Source organism: Canis lupus, chromosome 5, assembly GCF_011100685.1.
Source record: "Canis lupus familiaris isolate Mischka breed German Shepherd chromosome 5, alternate assembly UU_Cfam_GSD_1.0, whole genome shotgun sequence".
Lineage (NCBI taxonomy): Eukaryota > Metazoa > Chordata > Mammalia > Carnivora > Canidae > Canis > Canis lupus.
The window spans coordinates 65,141,211-65,166,356 of NC_049226.1; the positions used below are offsets into that span (position 1 = coordinate 65,141,211).

Sequence of the window (25,146 nt, forward strand, 5' to 3'; positions counted from 1 at the left end):
TCCACATGCACCCTGCGGCCTAGAAAGCATCTCTGGATCTGGGGGCCCTACAACCAGGAAGGGCCCTGGAAGGCAACCTGCAGGAAAGCAGGACGTGCAGATTGCAGAGGACCTGCCAGCCCCAGGTCCCTGAGAACTGGTTGCACTTCTTGCTCTTGTGTCTCGCAGGAGCCGATGGTCTGAGCTCCGGGTGCTGTTCGGCAGCAGGGCACCAATAGGCTGTCTTCAGCGGGGGCCGAGATGGGAGGAGCTGGGCAGCCGCCTTTCTTCTGGGCAGGATGATGATTCCACTCGACTGCAAGGGGCAGGAGCTCCTGGGCCTGTCCCTCTGCTCACAGCTGTCCCCGGTGGCCTCCTGGATTTCTGGAAGGTGTTGTAGCCACCACCTGGTATGGGGGTGCTAAGTACCTTTCAGAGTTTGGCCCACTGCCCTGCCCTGGCCCCAGGGACCCCAGCTGGCTGCAGAGCACAGCAGCCAGCCAGCCGGCCCCGCAGAGGACACAAGGCACTTTGGACACAAAAAGCCCTGGCTGCTGACTCCTTCAGGCTGTGCCCTGCAGTCAGTGGCTTCCAGAAAGTCTGAACCTGGGACCCAGAAGGCTCACACCTGGCGGGTATCTGGCGGCTGAGTTTGGCACCTTTGATGGAAGCTGCAATGGAGGTTTGTGCTTCCAAGGAGAGGCTGCGCTTGCTGGCACCCCTGATGTCTGGTTCGAGAAGCACAGCACATGCAGAGGTGTGGAGGCCTGGGTGGGGGCAGGTCTGCGAGAAGGGGACTCCAGCCCCTCCCAGTGACTGAGAGCTGCCCGACAGGTGGCCCTTCCTGTCTCCAACAATCTGCTGGGAATGAGGAGTCCGCTCCAGCGTGCAAGGAAGAGGCAGTGGGGTCAGCGAGTAACCCCGTTGTGGACCCGACTAACTCCTCTCATTGAGGTCCTGGGCCTCCTTGCTGATGCCTGACACCTGTGTCACATGGGAACAGCTCCTGCAGCTGCACACACATGTGCACACACATGCATCACAAGCAGACGCAGCAGGACACAGCCTAATGTACATGCACCCCTGCTTGGCCCCCCACTGCTTTCTCCCCTTGCACCCTAGCCCCTAGGACCACCTCCCTCAGCACCCAACACCATGTTCCCTGGCATGTCCCCAGGTGTTTAGGACTCTCTTGCATGTCTTATAAGCTGTGTGGGGCAGGACAGTGTTCCCCTGGACCCCAGCTGAAGAACCAGCATCAGCTGTAACAGACCTCTGGGGCTGACCAAGCACACATGACCATCAATCTGACCAGATGTGGGAGCTGGAGCATCTGGTCTCAGTTTCCACAAATCCATGACCTTGGACGGCTATGAGGGTGCCCCAAGTCAAGGTATCCCAGCCATGCCCACACCCCAATGAACAACCCCAGGCGCTGAAGCAGGTGTGAGGGGCCATCTGTCTGGGGTCCTGGGACTGCCGAGCCCCAGCTGTGAAGTCCATCTCTGAGCACTGTTCCAAGAGTCTCAGTCCCTGGGGCCTGTGCTTCATGGATATGTCCACACTTTGAGCACAGAGGCTCACTCCCCTCCACCCTCAGGGATGTGCTTGCCAGCAGCTGCGCTGTTTGGGGGTTCTTGACGCTTCTCCATCTCATCCAGCAACCACTGCAAAGCCCACTGTGCAGGGGTGAGGGCTGGACTTCTCTTGGGGTGCAGTCTGACGGGGAACAGGGCCCTCCAAACTGGGTCATGAAACAGTTAAAAATGAGCACACAGTGGGGATGCAGATGTATATGGACCTACGTACACAGAGTCAAGCACTCCCCATCTTATTCTTTGTAAGGCATACAGAAAGACTAGAAGACATACACATAAAAAGAGAAAATATCTAGGTAGAACTGTAACAATCTGGCCTATCCTGATTGGAAACCACTACTCAGGCTGCTGCTAGCAGCACACGGGCGGGGCCCACAGCCTGGCTCTCGGCCAGCTGTCACCCCCAGGGTCTTAGGTGTCAAAGGAAGACTGCTGTGACTTCTTCTGGAAAGCACAGATTCTGGTTCCTGCAAGTCCTGCTCTCGTTGAAAGAGGGACAGTTCCAGGAGGGAACTGGTGGGAAGTGGGCAGCTGTGAGGCTTAATTGCCAGGTAAAGTGTCCATAATGAGGATAGAAGGACACAGAGTGAGAATGGATGGGGACAGCCACACCCCCTCTCCAGCACTGTACAGGTGTGGACAAGCAGATGCCAGCATTCTCCTCCGTGGGTCCTACATGGACACAGCCCTGTGGTCACAACCAGTGAGTCTGCATGACCCCACCTGTGCTCCCCAGGTGACCCCACGGAGGGCATGCAGACTCACTGCATGTTATGCAGTTGTTATGGCAGCCCCAGGAAAGGAATACACTGCCCTTACCCCAGAGCTGCTCCAAAGACCTTCAGGATCCCAGGGGCATTTCCAGGACGAGATCAGAACACTCAAGCTTCTCTAAATGGTGTGAGCATCTCTCTGGGGATGAGGGACGTCCTCTTGGCTGGTGGCCACACAGTGGGTGACCGGGTGGGGTGGGACAATGCAGGGGCAGGCTGGCCTAGGTGCCTGCAAGCCTCATCTACTTCTGGGAGGGGGAAGAAGGAAGAGGGTATAAATAGAAAGCTTGCGAGGCCACAGAACAGGTGAACAAGCAAAACACAGCCACGTGTCCTCTGAAATCCACATGCACAGCACACGGTGCCTTCTGTTCACGCACCACCTGGCCTTCCACGCTCCCACCAAGCAACAGACAGGGGAGCACAAGCCTCGTGTAAGGCTGGCAGTGTGGGCCTGGCTCCCAATTCCCCGCTTCCTAACTGCTCAGAGCCTCCGCTTCCTCGTCTGTAACACTGCAGGAACATAAGAGTTGACATGATCGTCCCCACCCACTGCTTCTCCAGAGGGCCTTCCACAGGCTCACTGCCACCGAGTCTACCTTGTCGCCACCCAAGCCCAAGGCTGGCAGAGAGCCCCAGGCAGGCACGTGGCACCAGCCTCAAAGGCACGCCCAGGAAGGCAGGCCAGCTGCACGGCCAGGGAACAGCCCCACGGCTGTCGGGGCAGGCTTGGTGCTGTGTCCACCGCCCAGAGCATGCCGCGACACCCTGGCAGCCCTGAAATGGCCATATCAAAAGGGACCAGACACTCCGATGTGGCTCATCCAGCTCTTCGTGGCACTGATGGAGGGACATGGCTGCCCAGGGTCACAGAGTAGGCTGTTGCAGAGTGCGTGGCTTCCCCCTCTTTGATTCAACTTCCCATAACTGCTGCTCAGAACTCCCGGGAACCTCAAAATTCCGGCCTGTGTCCTTCCTCCCCACCTAATGAGCCTCCTGGAGGCCCCCAGAGGGAAGGAACCCTCCCCAGCTCCGCCTCCCCCGCTCCGGGCCGGCTGACACCGTCACCGCTGTGGCCGGTCAGCCGGGTCAGCTGTGGGTTCAGGGTTCGTGTTCATCAATCCTACCGCGGCGGGTTTAAGCACGCCTCCACCGCCGCGTGGACGGGAGCCCGGCTCGGCGGGCACCCAGCCCTGACCTCCGCCCTTTCGTCCACGACGAGTGGGTGCGCCAGGCCCCAGGGGTCGGTGTGACTCGCGGCGCGCGCCAGACGGGTCCCGTGGGGAGGCCTCGGTGGCCACGCGCTCCCTCCCCCGCGGCCCGCGCACCTGTCCTGGGCGTGGCCCCGAAGCACCGCCCCCCGCCCCGCCCCGCCCCCGCCTCGCGCTGGTTGGCCCCGGAGCGCGCTATGCTAATGAGCCGGCCCTCGGGCCACCTGCCGGCCGCCCAGCCCGCGGGCACCGGCGGACGCGCAGGGGGACCCGCACCCGCCGGGGGGCCATGCCGCGCTCCTTCCTGGTGAAAACGCACTCCAGCCACAAGGTCCCCAAGCACCGGCGGCTGGAGACGCAGAGAGGTAGGGGCTGCCGGGCCCCTCGGGCTCCCGCCCCAGGTGCGAGGAAACCAGTTACCTTGCCCCGGAGCGGGGGCGGGAGCCGGGTGGCTGGGTGGCCCGAGGGTGCCTCGTCCACGTAGGGGCTGAGCAGGCGCGGGTTCTCCCCCCACTTAGATAAGTTTCGGGCCGTCCCCGTGCGCCCTGGGGAACCCATTCCAGCTGAGGGAGCCCCGGAGCCATCTTCCTTCCAGGGACCGGGTGGGGGCGCAGAGATGGAGGGGGCTTGGGGCTGGTGTCCAGGTGCCCCCCCAGAGCATCCAGAGGGGACCAGAGGGTGACCCACGCCTCTGGGTCCCAAGGCCCAGCTCCTGTAGCATTCTCCACACCCTCCAGAGCTTCCTCACCCCTCCTGTGATCACTTTGCGCTGGACCTCCCCTCACCCCGGCGGGGGTTCCCCAGGGCAGGCTGAGCTCAGGGGCCGCAGCCCCCAGGGTGGCTCGGTAGGGAGACCCAGGTCCAGGACCCAGGACTGTCCATGTGTTCCCATTCCCTGCTGGGTGTGGGGACACGGAAAGGATCCAGGACCAGAGCCATTCCCCCCAGCTCAGTAGCGTCTTGTGGTAAAGTGCCCCATGGAACTGCTGGGTGGCTCAGGGGAGAGGGGAGGAGGGACACTGGGGTGGCCCAGGAGTGGAGGGCACCTCACTGATTCATCCTGAGGCGCACTGCCGTCAGAGGGTGCTTCCTAGGACTGTGCTCCTGAACTCTGCATTTTGAGATCAATTTAATGAGTCACCACCAGCAATTTCATAAAATGAAATAGAACAGAAACCATCAGAGTGCGGGGCTCAGGTAAAGGAAAGTTTTGTTTGGGACATAGTTGTTCACATTTCAAACCTATTGATTAGAGTCCAGTCGTACAGTGCACCCCGCTTCACCCTTTGAACATACAGATGGGGAGGGGAGACAGCCAATGACAAGTGTCAGAGAGCAGCCCTGTGGCACTCAGCCCCCTCTCCCCCAGCTGTCACTCCCTCTGTGTGCGGACAGCTAGGACAGCTAGGTGACCACTGTGAGCCTCTTTTTGCCATGATGTTGTCTCAGGGGAGACCAAGGTGCTGGGTCTGGGGCCCCTCACTCTCATTTTGAATAAGTGCTTTTTCAGGCCTCCCCAGTGAGCATCTGAAACCAGAGGAGATGGAAAAGCCTCTTCTCCCAGGAATTTGAATCCCAGGACCAATAACAAGATCAAGCAGACCCAGAGGGAGGGGAGGCATTTAAAGAACTAGCAGAAGCCTGGGTGGTGCCACCAGCGAGGCTGTCTCACTCCCCTGCCCTCACCCTGGGGTTGGCTCGGGCGATCCTGGGGCCAGGGTGGTGGCTGCATCCCAGAGACTTAAGAAGGGTGACTTTTTTTCCCAGTGGAAAGGCCCCCTAGTGGGGCTTCTGCGGGGTCCTATGCTCTCCAGGCATCCCAGGGCTGTCTCTCCAGAACTTCCTTAGCCTTTGCCTCTTAGCTTGCCACTGCCCACTCCCTCTTTCTGGGAGGACACAAACTTGGTGTGCTATTTTATAATTAGGGGAGTAAGGGGTGAGGTCAGGACAGAATGGAGGGTGGGAATCTTCCCTAAAGGTCCCCATTTCTCTACATCCTCAACAACATTTGTAATTGGCTATTTTAATTCTAGCCATCCTAGGGGGCATGTTGTAGTATCTCGTTGTGGCTTTAATTTGCATTTCCTTTTCTGCTAATGGTGGCAAGCATCTTTTCCTGTGGTTGTTAGCCCTTTGTGTGTCTCTCTCTCTTTAAGTAATCGTTATATCCAACATGGAGCTTGAACTCGATTAAGAGTCACATGATCTACAAACCGAGCCAGCCAGGCACCCTGCCATTTGCACATCTTGTTTGGAGAAATGTTTATTCAGATCCTTTACCCACTTTAAAATTGTATTATTTGTCTTTTTATTGTTGAGTTGCAAGAGTTCTTTGTATATTGTGGATGCTAGTTACTTATCAGAAATGTGATTTGCAAATATTTTCTCCCAATCTGCTAGTTGTCTTTCTCTACCCAAATCCTTGGTTGGCATGGAGGTAGAAATGGGGCCAGAGGTTGATGTCAACACATCTGGAGTAAGAAATGGGTTGGTTGCTGTTTGGAGATTTGGGCTTGGGGGTAATACAGAATGTAACCACTACCTGCCAGCCTGTTTACTCTGGGAGCTCCAGCCACTCTCATGCGGTCAAGCACCGGCCTCCTGGCCTACATGTACGGGAGAGACAGCTGGGGGACACTCTGGCCCTGGAGGCCATGGTGGCACCACTGAGGACAGCGCTTCCCCAGGTGCATTGGCGGGAGGTTGTGTGTACCTACATCACCATGGTGAATGGCGATCGGGGGTGATTAGGTGTCTTACACATGGTGGCCTGCTGCCAGGTGTTTGTTCTGAATTAGCGCTGTAGGAGCTTAGTGCCGCTGCTCCGAGGTGGGATGGGGGTCAGAGAGGCCTGCCCTGCCAGAGGGGAGCCTCCTGGGGCCCCATGAGGGCTATTCTGGGATCCCATAAGGCGCTTCTCCCCCTTTGTTTTTAGAGCACTGGGGCCTCTCCTCTAGAGCCTGGGGTCACTTCCGAAGCAGACATTCCACCTGTTAGCACCCCCCACCCCCCCGCCTTCGGGCAGAACTGCTGACAACCTAGAAGACAGGCTTGTGATCGGGCCCAGAAGGGCAAGGTTGAGGACAGTGTGTTGGGGCTCACATTCACCCGCACATTCTCTCTCCACCCTCCCTTCTAGACATTGATGGTGCCTGCTCTGCGTGCAGGGGGCTGGTGGTGCCCCTCCTCCTCCCGGAGAAGGTGGCCTCTTCCACACCTGGTGACCCTCCCCAGCCCTGGGACCGCACCTCCGTCATCGCCCGCATCTCCCTGCCCCTTCCACGTCATGAAGAAGCTCGGGAGGCCCCTGGGCCAGACCCCCTGGAAGTCAGCCGGGTACATGTTTGCGCCAGCCGGGCCCCCAGCGCACCCCTCAAAGACAGCCTGAACCACCTCAACCTGCCGCCGCTGCTAGTCCTGCCTGCTCGGTGGCCTCCAACCCTGGGCCCCGCTGGGGACCCAGCTCCAGACAGAGTGCGGGGGGCTGAACGGGCACCCCGTGGCCCGGGCGGCTTCCAGTGCTTGCACTGCCGCAAGCCCTACCACACGCTGGCCGGGCTGGCCAGGCACCGGGAGCTGCAGTGCCATCTGCGGGCGCCCCGATGCTTCACCTGCAAGTACTGCGACAAGGAGTACAGCAGCCTGGGCGCCCTCAAGATGCACATCCGCACGCACACGCTGCCCTGCCCCTGCGCCATCTGCGGCAAGGCCTTCTCCCGGCCCTGGCTGCTCCAGGGCCACATCCGGACCCACACAGGTGGGTCACAGAAGGCATCTGCTGGGGGCCAGGGTGATGCCTGGGGGCTAGGAGAGAAGGGAGGGGCGATCTTACCAACAGAGGATGGACTCTCACACGAGGCTTCTGCTTCCCTGTGTCCCGGTTCCCATAGTCCCACAGACCGGACTCCCAGCCCTGGAGGCCAGAGTCTGCAGACAGGGTATGGGTGGGGTCGCACTCCCCCTGGGGGTTCCAGGTGGAGGGTTCTCCCCACCGCTCCCTGCTCTTGGGGACCCAGGGGCCCCTCCACTATGGCTGTATCCCTTCACCCCTGCCACTGTCTATGTGGCCTCTGCCTGTGTGCGTGTCCACCTTTCCCTCTGCTGTAAGGACACCAGTCCTACTGGACCAGGGGACACCTCCAGCACGATGACCCTGTGTTAACCTGACCACATCTGCAGATGCCCTGTTCTCTGATAATGGGGTTATGACATAGACATATCATTTCTGAGATACATAGTGCAGCCCACAACACCCGGCAGAGGACAGGATGCAGCGGGCTTTGGTGGGTCTGCTGTGTCACCTTCCCCAGCCTTCTGGAACTCTGGAGCAGCAGGAACAGGGGAGGGAGGAAGGCTGGTGCCTCTCAGGGTTCTACAGGGTGCTGGACTGGATGCCACTGCACACGGGCAGTGAGAGCAGATGAGTCCCCAGTGGCATTCTTATACTTGCTAGGGTTGCCTGGGGACCCAGCTCCCAACAGAAGGACTTTGTCCAAATCTCAGACGTGCCTGCGGGTGGCAAACTTGGGGGTCCCACAGACCAATTGAAGAGCACAGATGTTGGCAGGGGACTGGGGCCCAGAGCAAAGTCATCCCTGGTGAGAGGGTACCAGAGCACAGGAAGGGACAGAAGGGCAGCTGCTGGTGGATGAACAGACAGACACAGATGAGCCGAGGAAGGGGGGAGATGAGCACTCACACCTGAAGGAGGCCCAGGAGCCTAACCACTTGGTCTGTAGACCAGATATAGCTGCCCACTGCTCGACCCAGGGCAGGGGTTTGAACTGCACCACAGCCCAGGCTCAGCAGGAGAGGGACAGGCGGCCACAGACAGAAGCCCAGGAACCAGACTGGAGGCCGAAGCCCTTGGCTGCAACACAGCCTCCTGTGCCTGGATCCTCCCTGGCCCTGAGTCCCGGCTCTGGAACAAGGACTCTTCCGAGCCACATCCAGGTGGAAGCTGAAAGGAGGGTTTCTCAGGAGCCCTTCCCTGGGCTGAGGTTGGGTTTTCTGAGGCTCTTCCCCAAGGGTGTCAGTGAGCACCCCACCTCACACCATCAGGAGCTCAGTGTTCTCGGTCATGGAGTGTTGAGAGGCAGGGATGAGACATTTGGGGGCCTGTGGGTACTGCAGGCTGGTGCCTCTCACATGGGCAGTGAGAGCAGATGAGCCCCCAGAGGCCCCCTTACACTTGTTAGGGTCATCCTGGGGGCCCAGCTCCCAACAGAATGACTTTGTCCAAATCCCGGGTCGCCCTGATTAGAGATGCCCCACAGACCACAGGGATCTTAAGCCATTCCTAAAAGAAGCAGAGCTGCTTCTCCTGTGAGGGCTGGGGCTCATCCCCTCCAGCCCGCCTTCACAGCCAACTTTGGAGCCTGGCTGCCGCCACCACTGTCCTTCCATGGGCATGAACACCTGCTCCCAGGGCTTGTTAGGGGCAGATCTGGGCAAAGGGCCCAGGAGGGCTCTGGCAGAAACAGAAAGATCTAACAACCGTGCGAGCCCACCAAAGAACTATGCTAGATCTTCCTCTGAGAAAAGGCTTTAGATGCTGCAGTCCTGCGGGGTGTGACCTTCCACCTTGTTCCCAAGGGGCTCTGACCCTGACCATGCATATGGACCTGCTGGTCCTAGGGTTTCCTCCTGGAGCAGGTGCTGAGGCCCCATCCATCAGGTAGCTCCTGGGGAGGAAAGGGGCTAAAGGAAAATAAATGCAATGGAATGGGCATTTGGAGGAGCCAGAGGAGCTTATTCATTTATTTTTTATTTATGTTAAAGATTTATTTATTTATTTATTTATTTATTTATTTATTTATTTATTTATTTATCTTGAGCCAGGGGAGGAGCAGAGGGAGAGGGAAACAGACAAGCAGACTCCTCGCTGAGCACGACGCCTGACACAGGGCTTCCTCTCACAACCCTGAGACCATTACCAGAGCCACCCAGGCACCCCAGGGCTTACTAATTTATAAACAGGGACCCATGAACCTGGGGCCAGGTCTGGTGACTAACCAGATGGACACTCACCTGGCTCTCCTCTTCCTCCCCCAGGTGAGAAGCCGTACACCTGCTCTCACTGCAGCAGGGCCTTCGCCGACCGCTCCAATCTCCGGGCCCACCTGCAAACACACTCTGACACCAGGAAGTACCAGTGCAAGCGCTGTGCCAAGACCTTCTCCCGCATGTCGCTCTTGGTGCGTCACCAGGAATCTGGCTGCTGCCCTGGCCCCTGACAAGGGCAGGCTCAGTGCAGGTCAGAGGGACAGGACTGCCCCCCAGGAGCTACTGGCCAACCCCACTCCTGGGAGCCTGGGCAGCTCAGCCCCACGGCTGCTCCACAGGGTTCCTTCTCTGTCACTGCTGCCGCCCACTTCCGTCCAGAACCAGAGAGGCCCAGCGGGCTGTGAGAGTGAGTATCAGAGGACTATGGTGGAACCGGGAATCGCCGTTCTGCTTCTGACTTACTCGGGCTTCTGGTTCTGTTCTCCCAAGAGTTAAAGAGTGGTGGGGGTGCTGGCCAGCATGGACAACTCCTGCTCTTCTGCTGGCCTTCGTGGGTGGAGCTACCTCATGGCCCACCTCCACCTGCTTCTGGTCTGGACTCCAGGCCTCCCGAGTCACATCAGGGATGCACACAGACACCCCCCATCCCCACGCCACTAGGCTGTCCCTGAGGGCAGTGGCTGGTGGATGTGGGCATGCTAGGACGGAGCTGGGGCCCTGCCACAACCACAGAGCCGTGAGGAAACCTCACCCCTGCCTGTTATGTCCTCCAAGGCTCTGAGTCTTGCCCACTCCCCTGGCTCTACAGAGGAGGCTGAGCTGGGTGGGAGTCATTCTCCACAGGCAGCAGATACCTGGGCCTCTGGCCACAAAGTAGGGGAGGCAATGGCAAGGGCGAGGAGCCGTGAGGTGTAGGGACGGAGAGCAGGGCTGGTGGGAGGCAGGCGGCGACAGACGAGCAGGTGAGCAGAGGCAGAAGGAAGGAAGAGACCGGAAGTGGGAACAGCATTAGCAGTGAGAGAGAGCAGCCACAGGGTGTGGACACGCTGGGGTGAGGGTGCGAGAGCAGAGCTGGGCAGGCCCGAGGAAGGTGCTGTGGGCTGCGTGTGTCTGTATCGGCGGGCGGCACAGAGGACCGTCTTGTCCTGGGTCTGCACAGGTCTCTGTGAGGCCGCTGCATCGCCGGGAGCTGCGTCCACAGATGCCCGTGGCACTTTCGCCTCTCCTCTGCCTGCCCTCCCCTGACACCACAGGTGTCCCCCAGCTGAGAGATGGGCAGACCTTGACACTGCCCAACACATGCCTCCCACACCGACTCAGATGCCAACAGGAGACCCCTCCCCAGCATCCCGCCCCCAAGAGGCGGCCTCTTCCCACCACCTGACCGCCCAGTCACCTGCTGAGCTGGTCCTTGTCTTGCCAGCGTGTCTCCCCGGCTCCAGCTGACCCCTGGAGGGCAGCCTGAGTCTAACGGGGACTGATTGAATTCTCGACACCCGGAGGGGACACCTGCTCCTCTCTGCAGGAGAGTTGGCTTGCTGCCAGCAGCTCCACTTCTGGCCCAGACTGAGGGACAGTCAGGCACCTTGGTCCTGGCCCTGAATGAGGCCACAGGGTGAGCGGCAGAGGCCCCGTCTCAGCCCCGGCCATGCAGGCCTGTTGAGGGGCATTCATAGGCCCGTGCCAGGCCACACAGCACCTGCGGATCCCGCCAGAGGCTTCTCACGGCTACAGGGCTCTGCTGGCTGGTTTGATGACGGCCGTTGTAGGGACCTTGGGGACATCCGAGAGGAAACTTGACCGCGATCATGGGCTTCTCTGGACCAACGGTGACCTTGATGACACTGGCCACCCAGAAGGGCCACAGCTCCAGCACGCACCAGACTGTGTCAGCAGGTGGAACGAAGATGCTCTGGGAGAGCCACGCTCACGTTCCCAGGCCTGCACTGCAGCCTTCCCTCCACAGGGATCAGCTATCCCTCCAGGGACAGACGGTGTGAGCAGGAGGCAGCGCTGAGATAGCAGTGTCCAGCAGCCTTGAGGCTGTTGTAATAAAGTCCCATGTGCCGGGAAGCTGGAACCACGGAAACCTGCTCTGCCACAGTCTGGAGGCCAGAAGCGCGAGCCCGAGGTGCCTGAGGGGCTGGTTCCGTCCGGGGTCTAGCCCCAGCTCCCACTGCTTTGCCTTTGTCCTTGACATTCCTTGGCTGACAGACCCATCGCCCATCTCTGCCTCCACCTCACTTGACTTCTTCCTATGTGTGTCTGTCTCTGTGTCCAAATGTCCCTTTCTTGTGAGGATGCCAGTCATCCTGGGTTAGCACCCCACCCTGACAACCTCAACTTGACCATCTGCAAAGACCCTTGTTCCAATCAGGCCACATCCTGAGGCCCTGGGGGTCGGAATTTCAACACCGCCCACCCCCAACAGCTGATGTGAATACAGTGTTTGCCTAGAGATGCCTGGGGGGGGCGGGGTTCCTGTGCTTGACCCCTGACCTCTCAGTCATCCCACAAAGGATGGACGGGCAGCTGATTTTAAGTGATGGATTTACTGGAAGCCCCTCCTGTGCCCGTTGCCTCCTGTCCATCGTCCCAAGCAGGGGCCCTGCCCTCACCAGATGATCCTCCCTCCCAGCAGTCTCTCATGTGCTGGGTTCCTCTGCAGAGCAGGTCAAGCCAGCAATCAGGCCTATGTCCGGCCATCTCACAGGAGAGCTTTTTTTTTTTTTTTCAAATAGTATCCAGATGCCTGAAGGAAGCTATATTGTAGATTGTGTTCTATTTCTGGGCCCCGATGTCTAAATGAGGCGATGCACCTGTTGGGTATGAAGGAGGGAATTTCGCGGCCCTAAAATAAAGTCGAATGCTTGCCCTTCTGGGCCGGCCCATGGAAAATGCTCTTATATTTATATCTGGACTGGCAGAGGGCAGGGTGGTGGAGGCTGGCTTGGCACAGGGGGTGAAGAGAGGCCCGAGCACCTGCCCAGGAACCAGCGGAAGATGAATGGGGGAGATGGTCCACCAGCAGCATGAGGGCTGTAGTCAGACCAGTGGGAGGCCACAGTGCCCTGGCTGCGCAGGTCTTGCCCCCTACCACCCCTCGCCTTTCCTGGTTATGTTGCCTTGTCGTCAGAATTCACTGGGGACAGCCATTTACAAGTTGGCTCTCTGAAACCTTCTCCCTGCACCTACAGAACAGGAATCAGGAAGGAGGTCAAAGCTTCATGCATTTCTGTCCTGAGTGAAGCGGGCATGACTGGATCTTTTCTCCAGTGGCTGCTACTTGGGTCCCTCCACCTATAGGCTTTCTTTTTCCTATCCAAATTTTACTGATCACATTTCCCCTCTTCACCCTAAAGAAGGCCTTGCGGTCACCCCATTCCAAGGCAGGAGCAAGCAAGGAAGGGACCAGAGGTCCCGGAGCTAGGAGTGGCCTGGTGACCTGTAGCTGAAGCGAAGGCCTAAGAGATCAGCAAGGATTCTGGACAAGAGGGAAAGCATAACAAGATTTCCAAGGCTGGGGACCCCACATTTCAGCATGAGAGGTGCCCTGGGTGATGGCCTGAAGGCCACAGGCAGGGTCAGCACCAAACACTCAACCAGGAGAACCACTGTTCTCTGACTCAGATGCTAGCGCCCAGCCCCCACGAGCTCAGGTCCTGGAAACAGGTGCAAGAGGGACACCCGGTCTCTTGGTGGTCCCGTTGCTTGCCGCACCCCCCGTTCAAAGAAACCTCACTGCTGATGCTGCCGACACACTAAGGTTATGCCTTCGCTTCCAAAAGCCTGGAAGATTCCATAAACATCATTTTGACTCGGAATATTCCAGGGGGTTCTCTGGGAGTTTGAAAATAGCCCACTTGTTACTATCTATATTCAGAGAGCCCACTCCTGGCCTGCACTCGGTGGCTAAGTATAGCTCCCTGGCAGAGTTCAATGGAACAGAAGTTTCCAGGCCTCTGTCACTTGCAGATGGCATGACATTCCAGGGACAGTCCTGCCAAGGCTCAGGGGGGCTCCAGGACGGCGGGAACAGGCTAGGGCATCCACAGTGGCTTCCCACCCCTGAGGGAGGGGGTGTCTGTGCCACTCGCTGGCAATTGGGGCTCCTGGTCTGGTCCCCAGGTGAGGTGCTTTGGTTCCAGTGGAGTCAAACCCACTATAAGGCCTTGGCTTCCACTTCTGTAAAAAAGGAATCATGCTAAACTCTATTTAGAATTCAAGAGAGCACCAAATACATACAGTAGTTAAGAAAAAAAAGACAATTAGGATGCCTTGGATAATACGGAACAGCTAACTTCACAGAAATCCTCCACCTTTGCCTCCTCTGAGGATCCACATGCACTTCCCGCCCATGATTCCCCTCCTGGCTGCCTGCCCAGCCCACTGCACTGTAGGGAGTGTCCTCAGGGCCCAGCAGGTGCTGGGCAGGGCTCCAGTACACTGCGGTGCCAGGGTGGGAGGGCTTGGGGGCAGGGACTCGGGGTCCGTTCCCATGACTGGGTGCATACATCTCTGGGGCTGCCTTCCCCTGTGACCTCCCTCACTGTCATGCCCCCTAGCCCCAGGCTGACCTGAGGGCCTCTGTCCCCCTCTCTCCCCACACCTCTGCCCCTTGGGGCTACTCTTCTGCTCCCCTGTAAAGATCCACTGGTCATCGGGGTTACCAGTCCTTAAGGAAGACGCAGAATCACTTGCTTATCTAGCTTAAGATACCCTCCTTTCCTTCCTCTGGGAGCAGGTCTGGGCTCAGGACACAAGTGATACACTGACCTCAGCAACGAGAGTCGGTAAGGAAGATGGTCCTGGAGCCACAGGAGCCTGAAATCTGTCCGGTCACCTTGGGATGCAAGCGTCCTAAATTGGCCAAAAAGAGGCTGGGATCGGGGACAGTCAGAGGCCCCATTCGGCTGCCAGTCCCATGTGAGCATCAGATGAGGTGCAGCCCACTGTCCCTGCAGCTCATTACTTGGTGGTGGCCATCTCTCTCCTCCTCCCATGGGACCCACCCCTGCTCTGCCAGCAGGGCCCATAAGAGGTCGCAGCCTCCCTCCACAGAAGGGGAGACCTCTCACTGCCAGGCGCACACATTGACAGCGCAGAAGCAGAAGGGGTTTCCCTTCTGGCAGCCCCGCACACTGCCTCAGGGCCCTGGCACTGCACCACCACCACCATGTACTCACGGAGAAGCAGGTGTAGCCTGAGAATGTCCTGAGTTGTATTAAATCTCAACGCTGTGTCCTGGTCCCTGGAGTGTTCTGAGTGAGGACATGGGAAGTGTGCAGAATCCCTCTGCTGCCGCTGAGGTGCGAAGGTCACAGAGCAGGAGATGTGGGCCCGGTCCCCTGCAGGCATATTCTCAGCAAAGAACCAAGGGAACCTACTGCATTATGGAGAATGAACAGTACTTCCTACTCATGATAATATCTATGATTTTAAGCGAAAATGACAATTCTGGAAGCTATCTTTTGGCAGCTTTCCATGCTTAAAGACTTTTCTTTTTTTCTTTGTTTTTTTTTTTTTTTAAGGATTTTATTTATTTATTCATGAGAGACACACACAGAGAGAGAGAGAGAGAGAGAGAGAGAGAGAGGCAGAGACACAAGCAGAGGGAGGAGAAACAGGCTCCATGCAGGGAGCCCAACATGGGACTTGATCCTGGGTCTCCAGGATCAGGCCCTGGGCCGAAGGTGGCACCAAACCGCTGAGCCACCTGGGCCGCCCCTTAAAGACTTTTCTGATGAGAAAATGATTTTTTAAAATTATAAAATGAAACGTCAACATATGGAGGTTCTGGATAAATCAGCGAACTTATATTTTCCTAATGACTGATGCTGATGCTACAAAATCCTGCCTGGGCTGGAGACCCTGTGTACAAGACAGATTTCCGTGAAACAGAGCCCGGGATCTGTTCACCGACAGGTCAGATGCCACAGGCTGAGATGCAGCGTACCACTAGAGACGGGCCACAGGTACCTGAAGGCTGGGAGCGTGCTTCCATCTACACATCTGTGGAGACAGGCTTTTCCTGAGCCACATACAGCAGAAGCAGACAGGCTGCTGGACCCAGGAAACCAGACACCCAGATTTGCAAAAATGCAAAACAATGCCACTCTCCTAAAACTTCGTTTTGGAAAATAGTTACCTTTCACACAAATACCTTTGCACACAATGGGTTTATGATTGATGATTTTTAAAAAGATTTTATTTATCTATTCATGAGAGACACCCACAGAGAGAGGCAGAGACACAGGCAGAGGGAGAAACAGGCTCTAGGCAGGGAGCCTGACATGGGACTCGATTCTGGGTCTCCAGGATCACGCTCTGGGCCGAAGGTGGCATTAAACTGCTGAGCCACCCAGACTGCCCTATGATTGATGATTTTAAATGAATGTGGTTGATAATCTTTAAAACAGCATCACCTTTAATTCCTGATATGGGTAGATGGCGATGCCCCCCATATGGGGAGAGAGTGCTCGGGTGCTGAGTCTAGAGCGTGAAAGCCTTCTGGAGACATAGCTGGGGAACCATGTACCTTACCCATATGTGGCCCCAGTGTGGGAGCAGGAGCCTCTGGGGGCTCACAGACACCATTCGGCCAGGTGCTGGCAGAGAAGCTTGCACCCGTCATGGCAGGAGGGGACCACTTGGCCTTGTGGGTGATGTGAAGGGGTTCTTTGGGGGTAACTCTAAGTGTGTTTTCTGCTTTTACCCACCAACTTTGGAAACGAATCCAAGGCCACATGACCCTTCATACGTGGGCAGTGAGAGACTCTCGTTTCACAGGAGCCGCCGCTGCCTGGGTCGCGCATTTTCTCACTTACACCAGGCTCTTCCTCTGTTCTCCTGCCACTGCCTCAGCTCAAGCCCTGTGGTTTTGGCCCGACTAGTGGGATGCTCTTCCTGGGCCCCAATCCCTTCTTCCATTTGCACCTACCGCCCTACACCCAGTGTCGCTCCAGCCTCCTCCAGCTCCCCGGCAGCCTCAAGTTCAAGACCACGATCCTTGGAATCATGTAGGAGGCCACCTTCTACCCTGAACCCCACTGCAGGGGAGCAGTCCTGTAAGTCCAGCAGTCCAGCCACGGGCCTGGCCTATGTCTGATGGTGACAGGTGCTCAGCAAACATCAAGGGAATGAAGGAAGGTGCCTGGCTGGCTCAGTCAGTAGAGCATCCAACTGTTAAACTTGGGGTGATGAAGTCAAGCCCCACTTTGGATGTGAAGCCAAGTTAAAATTAAGGGAATGAAGGAACAGACAGGAACAAGGCAGAGGCTTAGTCTAGACGCTCCTTTATTATTTTTTTTTCTTTAGTCCATTTCTGGGGACAGTCAGGGCCTGTACCTTTAGCACAGACATGATAACCAGTATCAGGCTGGGGGTGGGGGGACAGGCGAGCAGCCCACTGTGCTGCCCCAGGTTGGGGGTGGTGGAGGACAGCACATGCGTGTGTGACCAAGCGGGTGGGCAGCCAATGGGGGTGATGGAGGCAACACTCACTCTTCACCATTAGCAGCCATGGCAGGGAGACGCTGGGGTGAGTGTGGAGCGGCAATGCTGGTGGCCCCAGCTGGCAAGGCTGCTGAGTCGCATGAATGCAGTAGGCAATGGTGCATTTGAGCTCACTCTGGAGAGCAGGCACCACAGAAGAAGCTGTGTCACTCATAGATTTAACCACACAAACACAGTTTCTTCTGGAAGGTGGCAGCACTTACCTGGGCGCTTCTGGGGCTGATCATAACCAGCACTCGCTGCAGGATGACACAACAGGACATCGCAGGGCCCTTCCAGGCCTTTCTCCTCCACCAGAGAGTTTGCGCAGTTGGCAGTGGTGGCTGGGATGTAAATCCACACACTCTGGCTTCAGAGTCTGTGATCTCAGCTACTGAACCATGTTGCCACGCTTGCTGAGACATTCTGGGCTTTCTTTTCTCTTGGAAATCAGAAACAGGGTGATCTGTGATCAGGATGGCAGAGGCTGTTCTTTCAAGGGCGGCAGATAGTCAGAGGGTGGCTGGGGCAGGAAGGGAAGCCGCCCCAGGGCTTCAAAACACTTCCCCAGCAGTTCTGGGACCCGAGTGTGAGAAGCAGGGCTCTCCTCACCTCAGCCCAGGGGAAGAGAAGGGGACCTGAGCAGAAAGGACAGGTGGCTGGAAAGTACAGCAGGATGCTCGGGATCTCACCGAGCTGACTGGGCTCTGAGAAGCAGGACAGAAAGGCAGGGAAGGAGGAGCTCAAAGCGAATGGCTGGGACCCAGCAAGTCCAAAGGCAGATTTGGGAAGATTTCTTGTTGCCACTAACAGCTGGGCTTGAGAACCACACAGGTAGCAGGTAGCCTGCCCAGCACAGCACCCGGCACCCAGCAGGTGCCTGACAAATACTCGACCCTCCACGTTCCATGACTCACAGCTTTGGTCCTTCTGCTTTACAATGAGACCATAAACCATTCCTGCTGGAACCATAAACCTTTCAGGGAAAGACCAGCAGCAAGAGGCTGGTAGGTACCTCCTAAGAGCAAGTGCATGTAGGGCCGAGTGGGAGGTGGTGAAAGCTGCATGGAGGCCCCCATCACCGTCTACAGTAAAGTGTACCCAAATCACCTGCAGAATGCCCTCTTCCGCTAGGAGAGTACCTGGGGACTACAATGTATCCTAACTGCCCTACACTAGGGCTGCCGTAACTAACCCCACAGGTGGGGCTTAGAGCTCAGATCACTCCTTCCCAGTCCTGGGAGCTGCAGGTCCCAGATGGAGGTGTTGGCAGGCTGGTCTGTGCTGAGGCCTCTCTACGTGGCCTGCACACTGGCATCTTGTCCTTATGTCCTCACGGGGCCTTCCATGCATGTGTGTGTCTGATTTCCTTAGCTCCCCCAGTCACTGGGATCAGGGTCCACCCTCCTGACCTCACTTTATCACCTCTTTAAAGACCTTCTCCCTAAACAGAATCACATCTTGAGGTCCTGGAAGTCAGGACATCAACAGGTGAATTTTCAGAGGACAACTCAGCCCCTAAGAGCTCCCTTTCAAAACCATGTAATGTTATTTTAACAGTGGAACACCGACATGACCCCCCAGGTGCCAGCTCTGCCCACTTTCTAGATGGGAATGCTTGGTGAGCCTGGGCAGGTAGAGAATATCAAACATGCCTCACTGAGCTGCCTAGCAGTTGCTTAAACTGTTGTTTAAGACAATAGTCTATCACAAGCATAAATAAGGTAATTCATGTAACGACTCAGTCTCCAATGCACGGGCTGGGGCAGTGGACAGAGATGGGCGGACAGCTGGAGGCTCTCAGGATCCGGGGGTGGGAGACCCAGGAGCACTGAACTCTGGTCCCTCTCTGGTCCCCAAGCAGGAGGGAAAGGCAGCAGGGTGAATATACGCCCAGAGGAACTAAAAGCAGGGACCTGAACAGGTATTGGTACACCTGTATTCACAGCGCATCACTCACAGTGGCCAAAAGGTGGAAGCAAACTAAGTGTCCGTCAGTAGATGAGTGGATAAACAGAATGCAGTCCATCCACACGGTGGAGGATCACTCAGCGCTAGGAGAGTTGTCGTGACACCTGCTACAGCATGGATGGCCCTGGTGGACACTCACGACAGGACAAATGCTGTAAAACCCCATTTATATGAGGCCCCTAAGAGAGTCAGATCCATAGAGGAAGATGGGGGCACTGGGGGTTTGGGACAGAATGGGGAGTTAGCATAATGGGGATAGAGCTCCAGCTGTGAAAGATGGAAAAGTCTGGGGATGGGTGATACTGGTGTTTGCATTACAGTGTGAATTGTTCTTAATGTCCCTGAGCTGATCAAAAAAATGGTTAAGGTGGCAAACTTTAGGCTACATACATATTATTTTTAAAAAAGATTGATCTATTTAGTTTGAGGGGAGAGAGACAGAGAGAGAGAGAGAGAGAGAGAGAACACATACGGCAGGAGGGGCAGGGACAGGGAGAATCTCAGGCAGATTTGGCACGGAGGACAAAGACCCACTTGGGGTTCAGTCCCAGGACCCTGAGATCACGACCTGAGCTGAAACCGAAACTCAAGACACTCAACTGGCTGAGTCTCCCCACCATGTGCCCCAAGGCAATGTGTATTTTAGAACAAATTTTTTTAATGCTATAAAACAAAAAGAGAAAATCTGAGGATCATGGGAGATACTTTAGGCTTACAGGAGTACACTTTGCTCTTCATTCTTGGTACTCAGCTTTGAAATTTCAAGCTTTACTCCCTATTTTCCACCATCTTCGAAATACTTTAAAGGAACAAGTAGAAAATCAGAATAATGTGACTTCCGATTTATCATCCCCTCTGTGACCTAACAGGTGTTAACCCTACCACTCAGAGTTGGAAAAAATATAGTTATTCACTGAAGAGGCCCTATGAGGAGTTACTTCATACGTGTGGGTGAGGCCTACAGTGAAGGTGCTAGCGGGGGATCTACGTACAGCCCACTCTTAGGGGGCTGGTTCGTTTAATGTTCTCTATTAAATACGGGAGGCTTTGCCCCCAAGCACGTGGTCACACAGGGAACAGAGCATGATTTACATAGTCACGATTAACAACAGAGCAGTACCTAGGGAGGCTGGGGGAGGCAGGAATGTGGTTGGGATGGAAGGGAACCCCTTATTTCTACGCAGCGGTCAGCAACAGATGCTCCCCAGAACTGAAAGAATATGGGACATCGCTCTCTGCCCATGGACTCTGCCGAGTAAGCATCGCTGAGGTCTCCCCTCCCACTGCCATCATGTCTAAGAGTTTCCCAAAGAGCCTGAGCAGCTGCGGAAGCTCTTCACCAGAGGTTTGAGCTTTGAAACAACCGATGGAAGTCTGAGGAGCCATTTTGAGCAATGGGGGACGCTTACGGACTGTGTGGTAATGAGAGACCCCAACACCAAACACTCCAGAGGCTTTGGGTTTGTCACGTATGCCACCGTGGAGGAGGTGGATGCAGCCATGAATGCAAGGCCACACAAGGTGGATCAAAGAGGTGTGGAACCGGGCAGCTCGGGGGGCTCAGCGGTTTAGCACTGCCTTCAGCCCAGGGCCTGATCCTGGAGTCCCGGGATCGAGTCCCACATCAAGCTCCCTGCGTGGAGCCTGCTTCTCCCTCTGCCTGTGTCTCTGCCTCTCTGTTTCTCATGAGTAAATAAATACAATCTTTTTTTTTAACGAGTTGTGGAACCAAAGAGGGCTGTCTCAAGAGAAGATTCTCAAAGACCTGGTGCCACTGAACTGTGAAAGATTTTTGTTGGTGACATTAAAGAAGACACCGAAGAACATCATCTAAGAGATTATTTTGAACAGTATGGGAAAAACTGAAGTGACTGAGATCATGACTGATTGAGGCTGTGGCAAGAGAGGTTTTGAACATTTGATGACCATGACTCTGTAGACAAGACTGTCATTCAAAAATACCACACTGTGAATGGCCACAACTGTGAAGTAAGGAAAGCCCTTTCTAAACAAGAGATGGTTAGTGCTTCATCCAGCCAAAGAGGCTGAAGTCGTTCTGGAAACTTTGATGGTGGTTGTGGAGGTGGTTTTGGTGACAATGACAACTTTGGTCGTGGAGGGAACTTCAGTGGTCAAGGTGGCTTTGGTGGCAGTCAAGGTGGTGGTGGATACGGTGGCAGTGGGGATGGTTATAAAGGATTTGGCAATGACGGAAGCAACTTCGGAGGTTGCGGAAGCTATAATGATTTTAGCAATTAGAACAATCAATCCTCAAATTTTGGATCCATGAAAGGAGGAAATTTTGGAGGCAGAAGCTCTGGCCCCGATGGTGTTGGAGGCCAATACTTTGCCAAACCACAAAACCAAGGTGGCCATGGTGGTTTCAGCAGCAGCAGCAGCAGCTATAACAGTAGCAGAAGGTTTTAATTACTTCCAGGAAACAAAGCTTAGCAGGAGAGCCAGAGAAGTGACAGGGAATCTACAGGTTACAACAGATTTGTGAACTCAGCCAAGCAGTGGTGGCACAGCCTAGCTGCTGCTTCAAAGAAGACATGTTTTAGACAATACTCATGTGTATGGGCAAAAAAACTCAAGAACTGTTTTGTGACTAATTGTATAGCAGGTTATTTTAGCTTCTGTTCTGTGGAGAGTGTAAAACATCCCAACAAAGGGTTTTAATGTAGTTTTTTTTTTTTTTTTTGCACCCATGCTGTTGGTTGCTAAATGTTAACAGTCTGATCATGACGCTTAATACATGTTTAAAAAAAAAAAAAGACATGAAAAAAATCAAGAAAGAAAGAATATGAGCAGGTAATTTAGAAATATGGAGGAAAAGATTTGAATAGTGGCCGCCTTTGGGAGTGCCTATTGGTTAAGGGTCTTTTTTTTTTTTTTAAACAAAGTCTGTTTTTTTTTTTTTTAATTTTTAAAATTTTTAATTAATTAATTTATGACAGTCATAGAGAGAGAGAGAGAGAGAGGCAGAGAGAGAAGCAGGCTCCATGCCCCGGGAGCCCGATGTGGGACTCGATCCCGGGTCTCCAGGATCGCACCCTGGGCCAAAGGCAGGCACCAAACCGCTGCGCCACCCAGGGATCCCCTGGTTAAGGGTCTGACTCCTGCTTTCAGCTCAGGTCCTGATCTCAGGGTCATGGGATAGCACTCCATTTCTGGCTCCATGCTCTGCTCCATGCTCTGCTTAAGATCCTTTCTCCCTCTGCCTCTCCTGCTTGTACTCACTGTCTCTCTAAAATATAATAAATAAATAAATAATCAAAAAAAATATAATAAATAAATCTAAAAAGAAGGGAGGGAGGGAAGGAAGAAGGAAGGGGTGCCTTTGATGAACCAAAACCTGGAGGTGGTGAGTATGGAAACGGCTTGGTAACTGAGTTTAAAATCATGTATATACAATATGGTCTTGGTCTTTTCAGGCTTCTGTAACAAAAGATACCACAGACAGGGGCAGGAGGAGGTTCATAAACCGCCACTGATCTCTTGCAGCCCCAAGGGGCTACAAGTCCAAGCCCAGGGTCTTGGCTGGTCCTGTGTCTGCGGAGGACCTGCTTCCTGATTCACAGACGGTGTCCCCTTACTATGTCCTCACAAGGGCAGATGGGGCATAGGCGCGCCCTCTTGGGGCTCTGCCCTCAGGGCTCTACTCCCATCATGAGGCTCCCACCCACCTCCTGACACCATCACACTGGGCGTGGTCCAACATAGGAACTTGGGGAGGCGGTTCGCTCTGTTGCCTTTTTTTTTTTTTTAAGATTTTATTTATTTATTTATTCATGAGAGACATACAGAGAGAGGCAGACATAGGCAAAGGGAGAAGCAGGGTCCTTGCAGGGAGCCTGACACAGAACTCGATCCTGGATCTTGGAAATCACACCCTGAGCCAGAGGTAGACCCTCAACCACTGAGCCACCCAGGCATCCGAACTCTGTTGTCTTAATAGATGTCCGTGCTGTCCTTTGCACCACAACCGCGGCAGAAACCGAGGCTCACAGGTGACCTGTCTTCAGAGAATATACCGTGACTGCAGCCCACAGCAATCTATCATCAGTCTTTCAGAACACGTTTTAGTGGCTTTGCACAAAACAGAAACACAATTGCAAGAAAAACCTGAAACAATAACCATCAGAAATGCAAATGTAAACAACGAGATACTATTTTTCACCATCAGACTGATGAGCTGTGCGCTGAAGGCGTGCATACTTCTACACTTTGGTGGCCACGCTTCAACAACTGATTCAACATCCTTCCAGGAACTTGCCAACAGCTATCAGAACTACCTGACATGGGCAGCCCCAGTGGCTCAGCGGTTTAGCGCTGCCTGCAGCCTGGGGTGTGATCCTGGAGACCTGGGATCGAGTCCCACGTTGGGTTCCCTGCATGGAGCCTGCTTCTCCCTCTGCCTGTGTCTCTGCCTCTTCTCTCTCTCTCTGTGTCTATGAATAAATAAACAAGTAAAAAAATCTTTAAAAGATAAAAAGATTTTAAAAATTTAAAAAACAAAAACAAACAAACAAAAAACTACCTGACACATGCTACTTGGCCAGGTGATTCCCATTCCTGAAATTTCTCCTACACAAAAAGCAGCTTATCCTACTAAAAAATTGGTCACCACATAACTGTGCTCCAACAGGAGGTGAGTAGTAAAAATTAAGGCAGAGACACCAGAACCAGGGAGCACTTCTGTTCTGAATTAGGGTGATCTCCAAGAGGCACCTACACGGGGAAAAAAGGTCTTGCCATTTATCAAGCATAAACTGGTGATAGAAAGATACACAAAGCTCGGGCTAACTCCTAACACTTCCTGGAAGATAACTGGGTGGTGGTAGAACTCATTCTGAATGTCACAACTCCACTGAAATTGGAGCCATTTTAAAGGTAAAAGTGTTTACAACAGGAAGGGGAAACTGGGAGTCATGGTTTAATGGCGAGGACTTTCAGTGTCAGATAAAAGTTCTGTGGCTACATCCTGGTGATGGCTGTAAAATGGGAATGTACTTAATGCCACAGAACCACACCCCTGAAAATGATGAAAATGCTAACTTTTGTTACAAATATCTTATAATAAAAAACTTAATGTGCATATAGATACGGCAACTCATCCTAGCACTGAAAAAAAAGATCCCTGGTTATCTGAGCTTAAAAAAAAGGGAGTGATGGGGGCACCTGGTGGCTTAGTTGGTTAAGTGTCCAACTCTTGGGAGACCTGGGTGGCTCGGAGGTTGGGCGTCTGCTTTCAGCTGTGGGCATGATGCCCAGACGGGGATCCAGTCCACACCGGGCTCCCCGCATGGGGCCGGCCTCTCCTCTGCCTGTGTCTCTGCCTTTCTCTCTGTGTCTCATGAATAAATAAATAAGTAAAAAATTTAAAAGCATCCAACTCTTGACTTCTGCTCGTCATGATCTCAGGGTGCTGGGATGGATCCCCCAGTTGGGCTCCACACTCAGCGGGAGTCGGCTGGAGATTCTCTCTCTGCCTCCCCCTCTTCCACCAAAATAAGTAAATATATCTTTAAAAAAACCGAGAGGAGGAATGAGGCTTGATAGAGTCTATCTATGAAGCAATTCATCCCTTAGCATCCCCCCAACCCAAAGGTGCTGCCCAGCACAGGTCAGGGCAGAGGTGCAGACCGCATACGGATGCCAGACCGCAGGGTGCGAGGTACCCCAAATGGGGAGCCCGGGGGGGGGGCGGGGAGGGCCGTGCGCACCGCGGGGACGGGGGAGCCCGGGGGGGGGGGGTCGGGGAGGGCCGTGCGCACCGCGGGGACCGGGGAGCCCGGGGGGGGGGGGGCGGGGAGGGCCGTGCGCACCGCGGGGACGGGGGACCCCGGCGGCACCCTTGGCGCGGTCACCCTGTCTGTGATCCGGAGCTGCTGAGGGGGTCTGAGCTCCTGGCCGCCTGGAGCCAGCACCGCAGGGCGGACCCTCGGGGTCGGGTCCCTACCGCCTCCGCCTGCGGAAACCCTCCGCTCCGCCGCAGCCCAAGCTTCCTCCAGGGAAGTCGGACTCCACGCGCCTGCGCAGACCCCCGCGCCTGCGCAGAGCCGGCGCCTGCGCAGACTCGGCGTCCGGGCTTATTCCCGCGCTTGCGCAGAG

The 25,146-nt window shown here is 55.1% G+C and overlaps 1 protein-coding gene and 2 long non-coding RNA genes across 6 annotated transcripts; 1 reads left to right on the forward strand and 2 right to left on the reverse strand.

Annotated features, from left to right (window-relative positions):
- Nucleotides 1-3,800: 3,800 nt before the first annotated feature.
- On the forward strand, nucleotides 3,801-12,495 carry SNAI3 (snail family transcriptional repressor 3). The gene is made up of 3 exons (XM_038538067.1): nucleotides 3,801-3,926; nucleotides 6,701-7,318; nucleotides 9,616-12,495. The coding sequence occupies exons 1-3, from the start codon at nucleotides 3,851-3,853 to the stop codon at nucleotides 9,795-9,797; spliced, it is 876 nt and encodes a 291-aa protein (XP_038393995.1). The 5' UTR covers nucleotides 3,801-3,850; the 3' UTR covers nucleotides 9,798-12,495.
- On the reverse strand, nucleotides 12,456-15,637 carry LOC106558842. 2 transcript variants are annotated; one of them, XR_005359921.1, is made up of 4 exons: nucleotides 15,547-15,637; nucleotides 14,754-14,953; nucleotides 14,344-14,427; nucleotides 12,456-13,752 (listed from the first exon to the last, which is right to left on the reverse strand). It is a non-coding gene; the product is annotated as an uncharacterized LOC106558842 (long non-coding RNA). The 2 variants fall into 2 exon arrangements; XR_005359920.1 differs by lacking the exon at nucleotides 15,547-15,637 and having other exon boundaries at nucleotides 14,754-15,065.
- A 6,648-nt stretch (nucleotides 15,638-22,285) lies between these two features.
- On the reverse strand, nucleotides 22,286-25,085 carry LOC111095997. 3 transcript variants are annotated; one of them, XR_005359918.1, is made up of 3 exons: nucleotides 24,903-25,085; nucleotides 23,573-24,379; nucleotides 22,286-23,483 (listed from the first exon to the last, which is right to left on the reverse strand). It is a non-coding gene; the product is annotated as an uncharacterized LOC111095997 (long non-coding RNA). The 3 variants fall into 3 exon arrangements; XR_005359917.1 differs by having other exon boundaries at nucleotides 24,861-25,085; XR_005359919.1 differs by having other exon boundaries at nucleotides 24,995-25,062.
- Between the last annotated feature and the right edge of the window lie 61 nt (nucleotides 25,086-25,146).

Excerpts from the sequence above, each read along its gene's own strand:
- SNAI3 (XM_038538067.1), top strand. The coding sequence starts at position 3,851 with ATGCCGCGCTCCTTCCTGGTGAAAACGCACTCCAGCCACAAGGTCCCC. Across the intron at positions 3,927-6,700 it reads GCGGCTGGAGACGCAGAGAG|ACATTGATGGTGCCTGCTCT; the intron begins GTAGGGGCTGCC and ends CCTCCCTTCTAG. Across the intron at positions 7,319-9,615 it reads CCACATCCGGACCCACACAG|GTGAGAAGCCGTACACCTGC; the intron begins GTGGGTCACAGA and ends TTCCTCCCCCAG.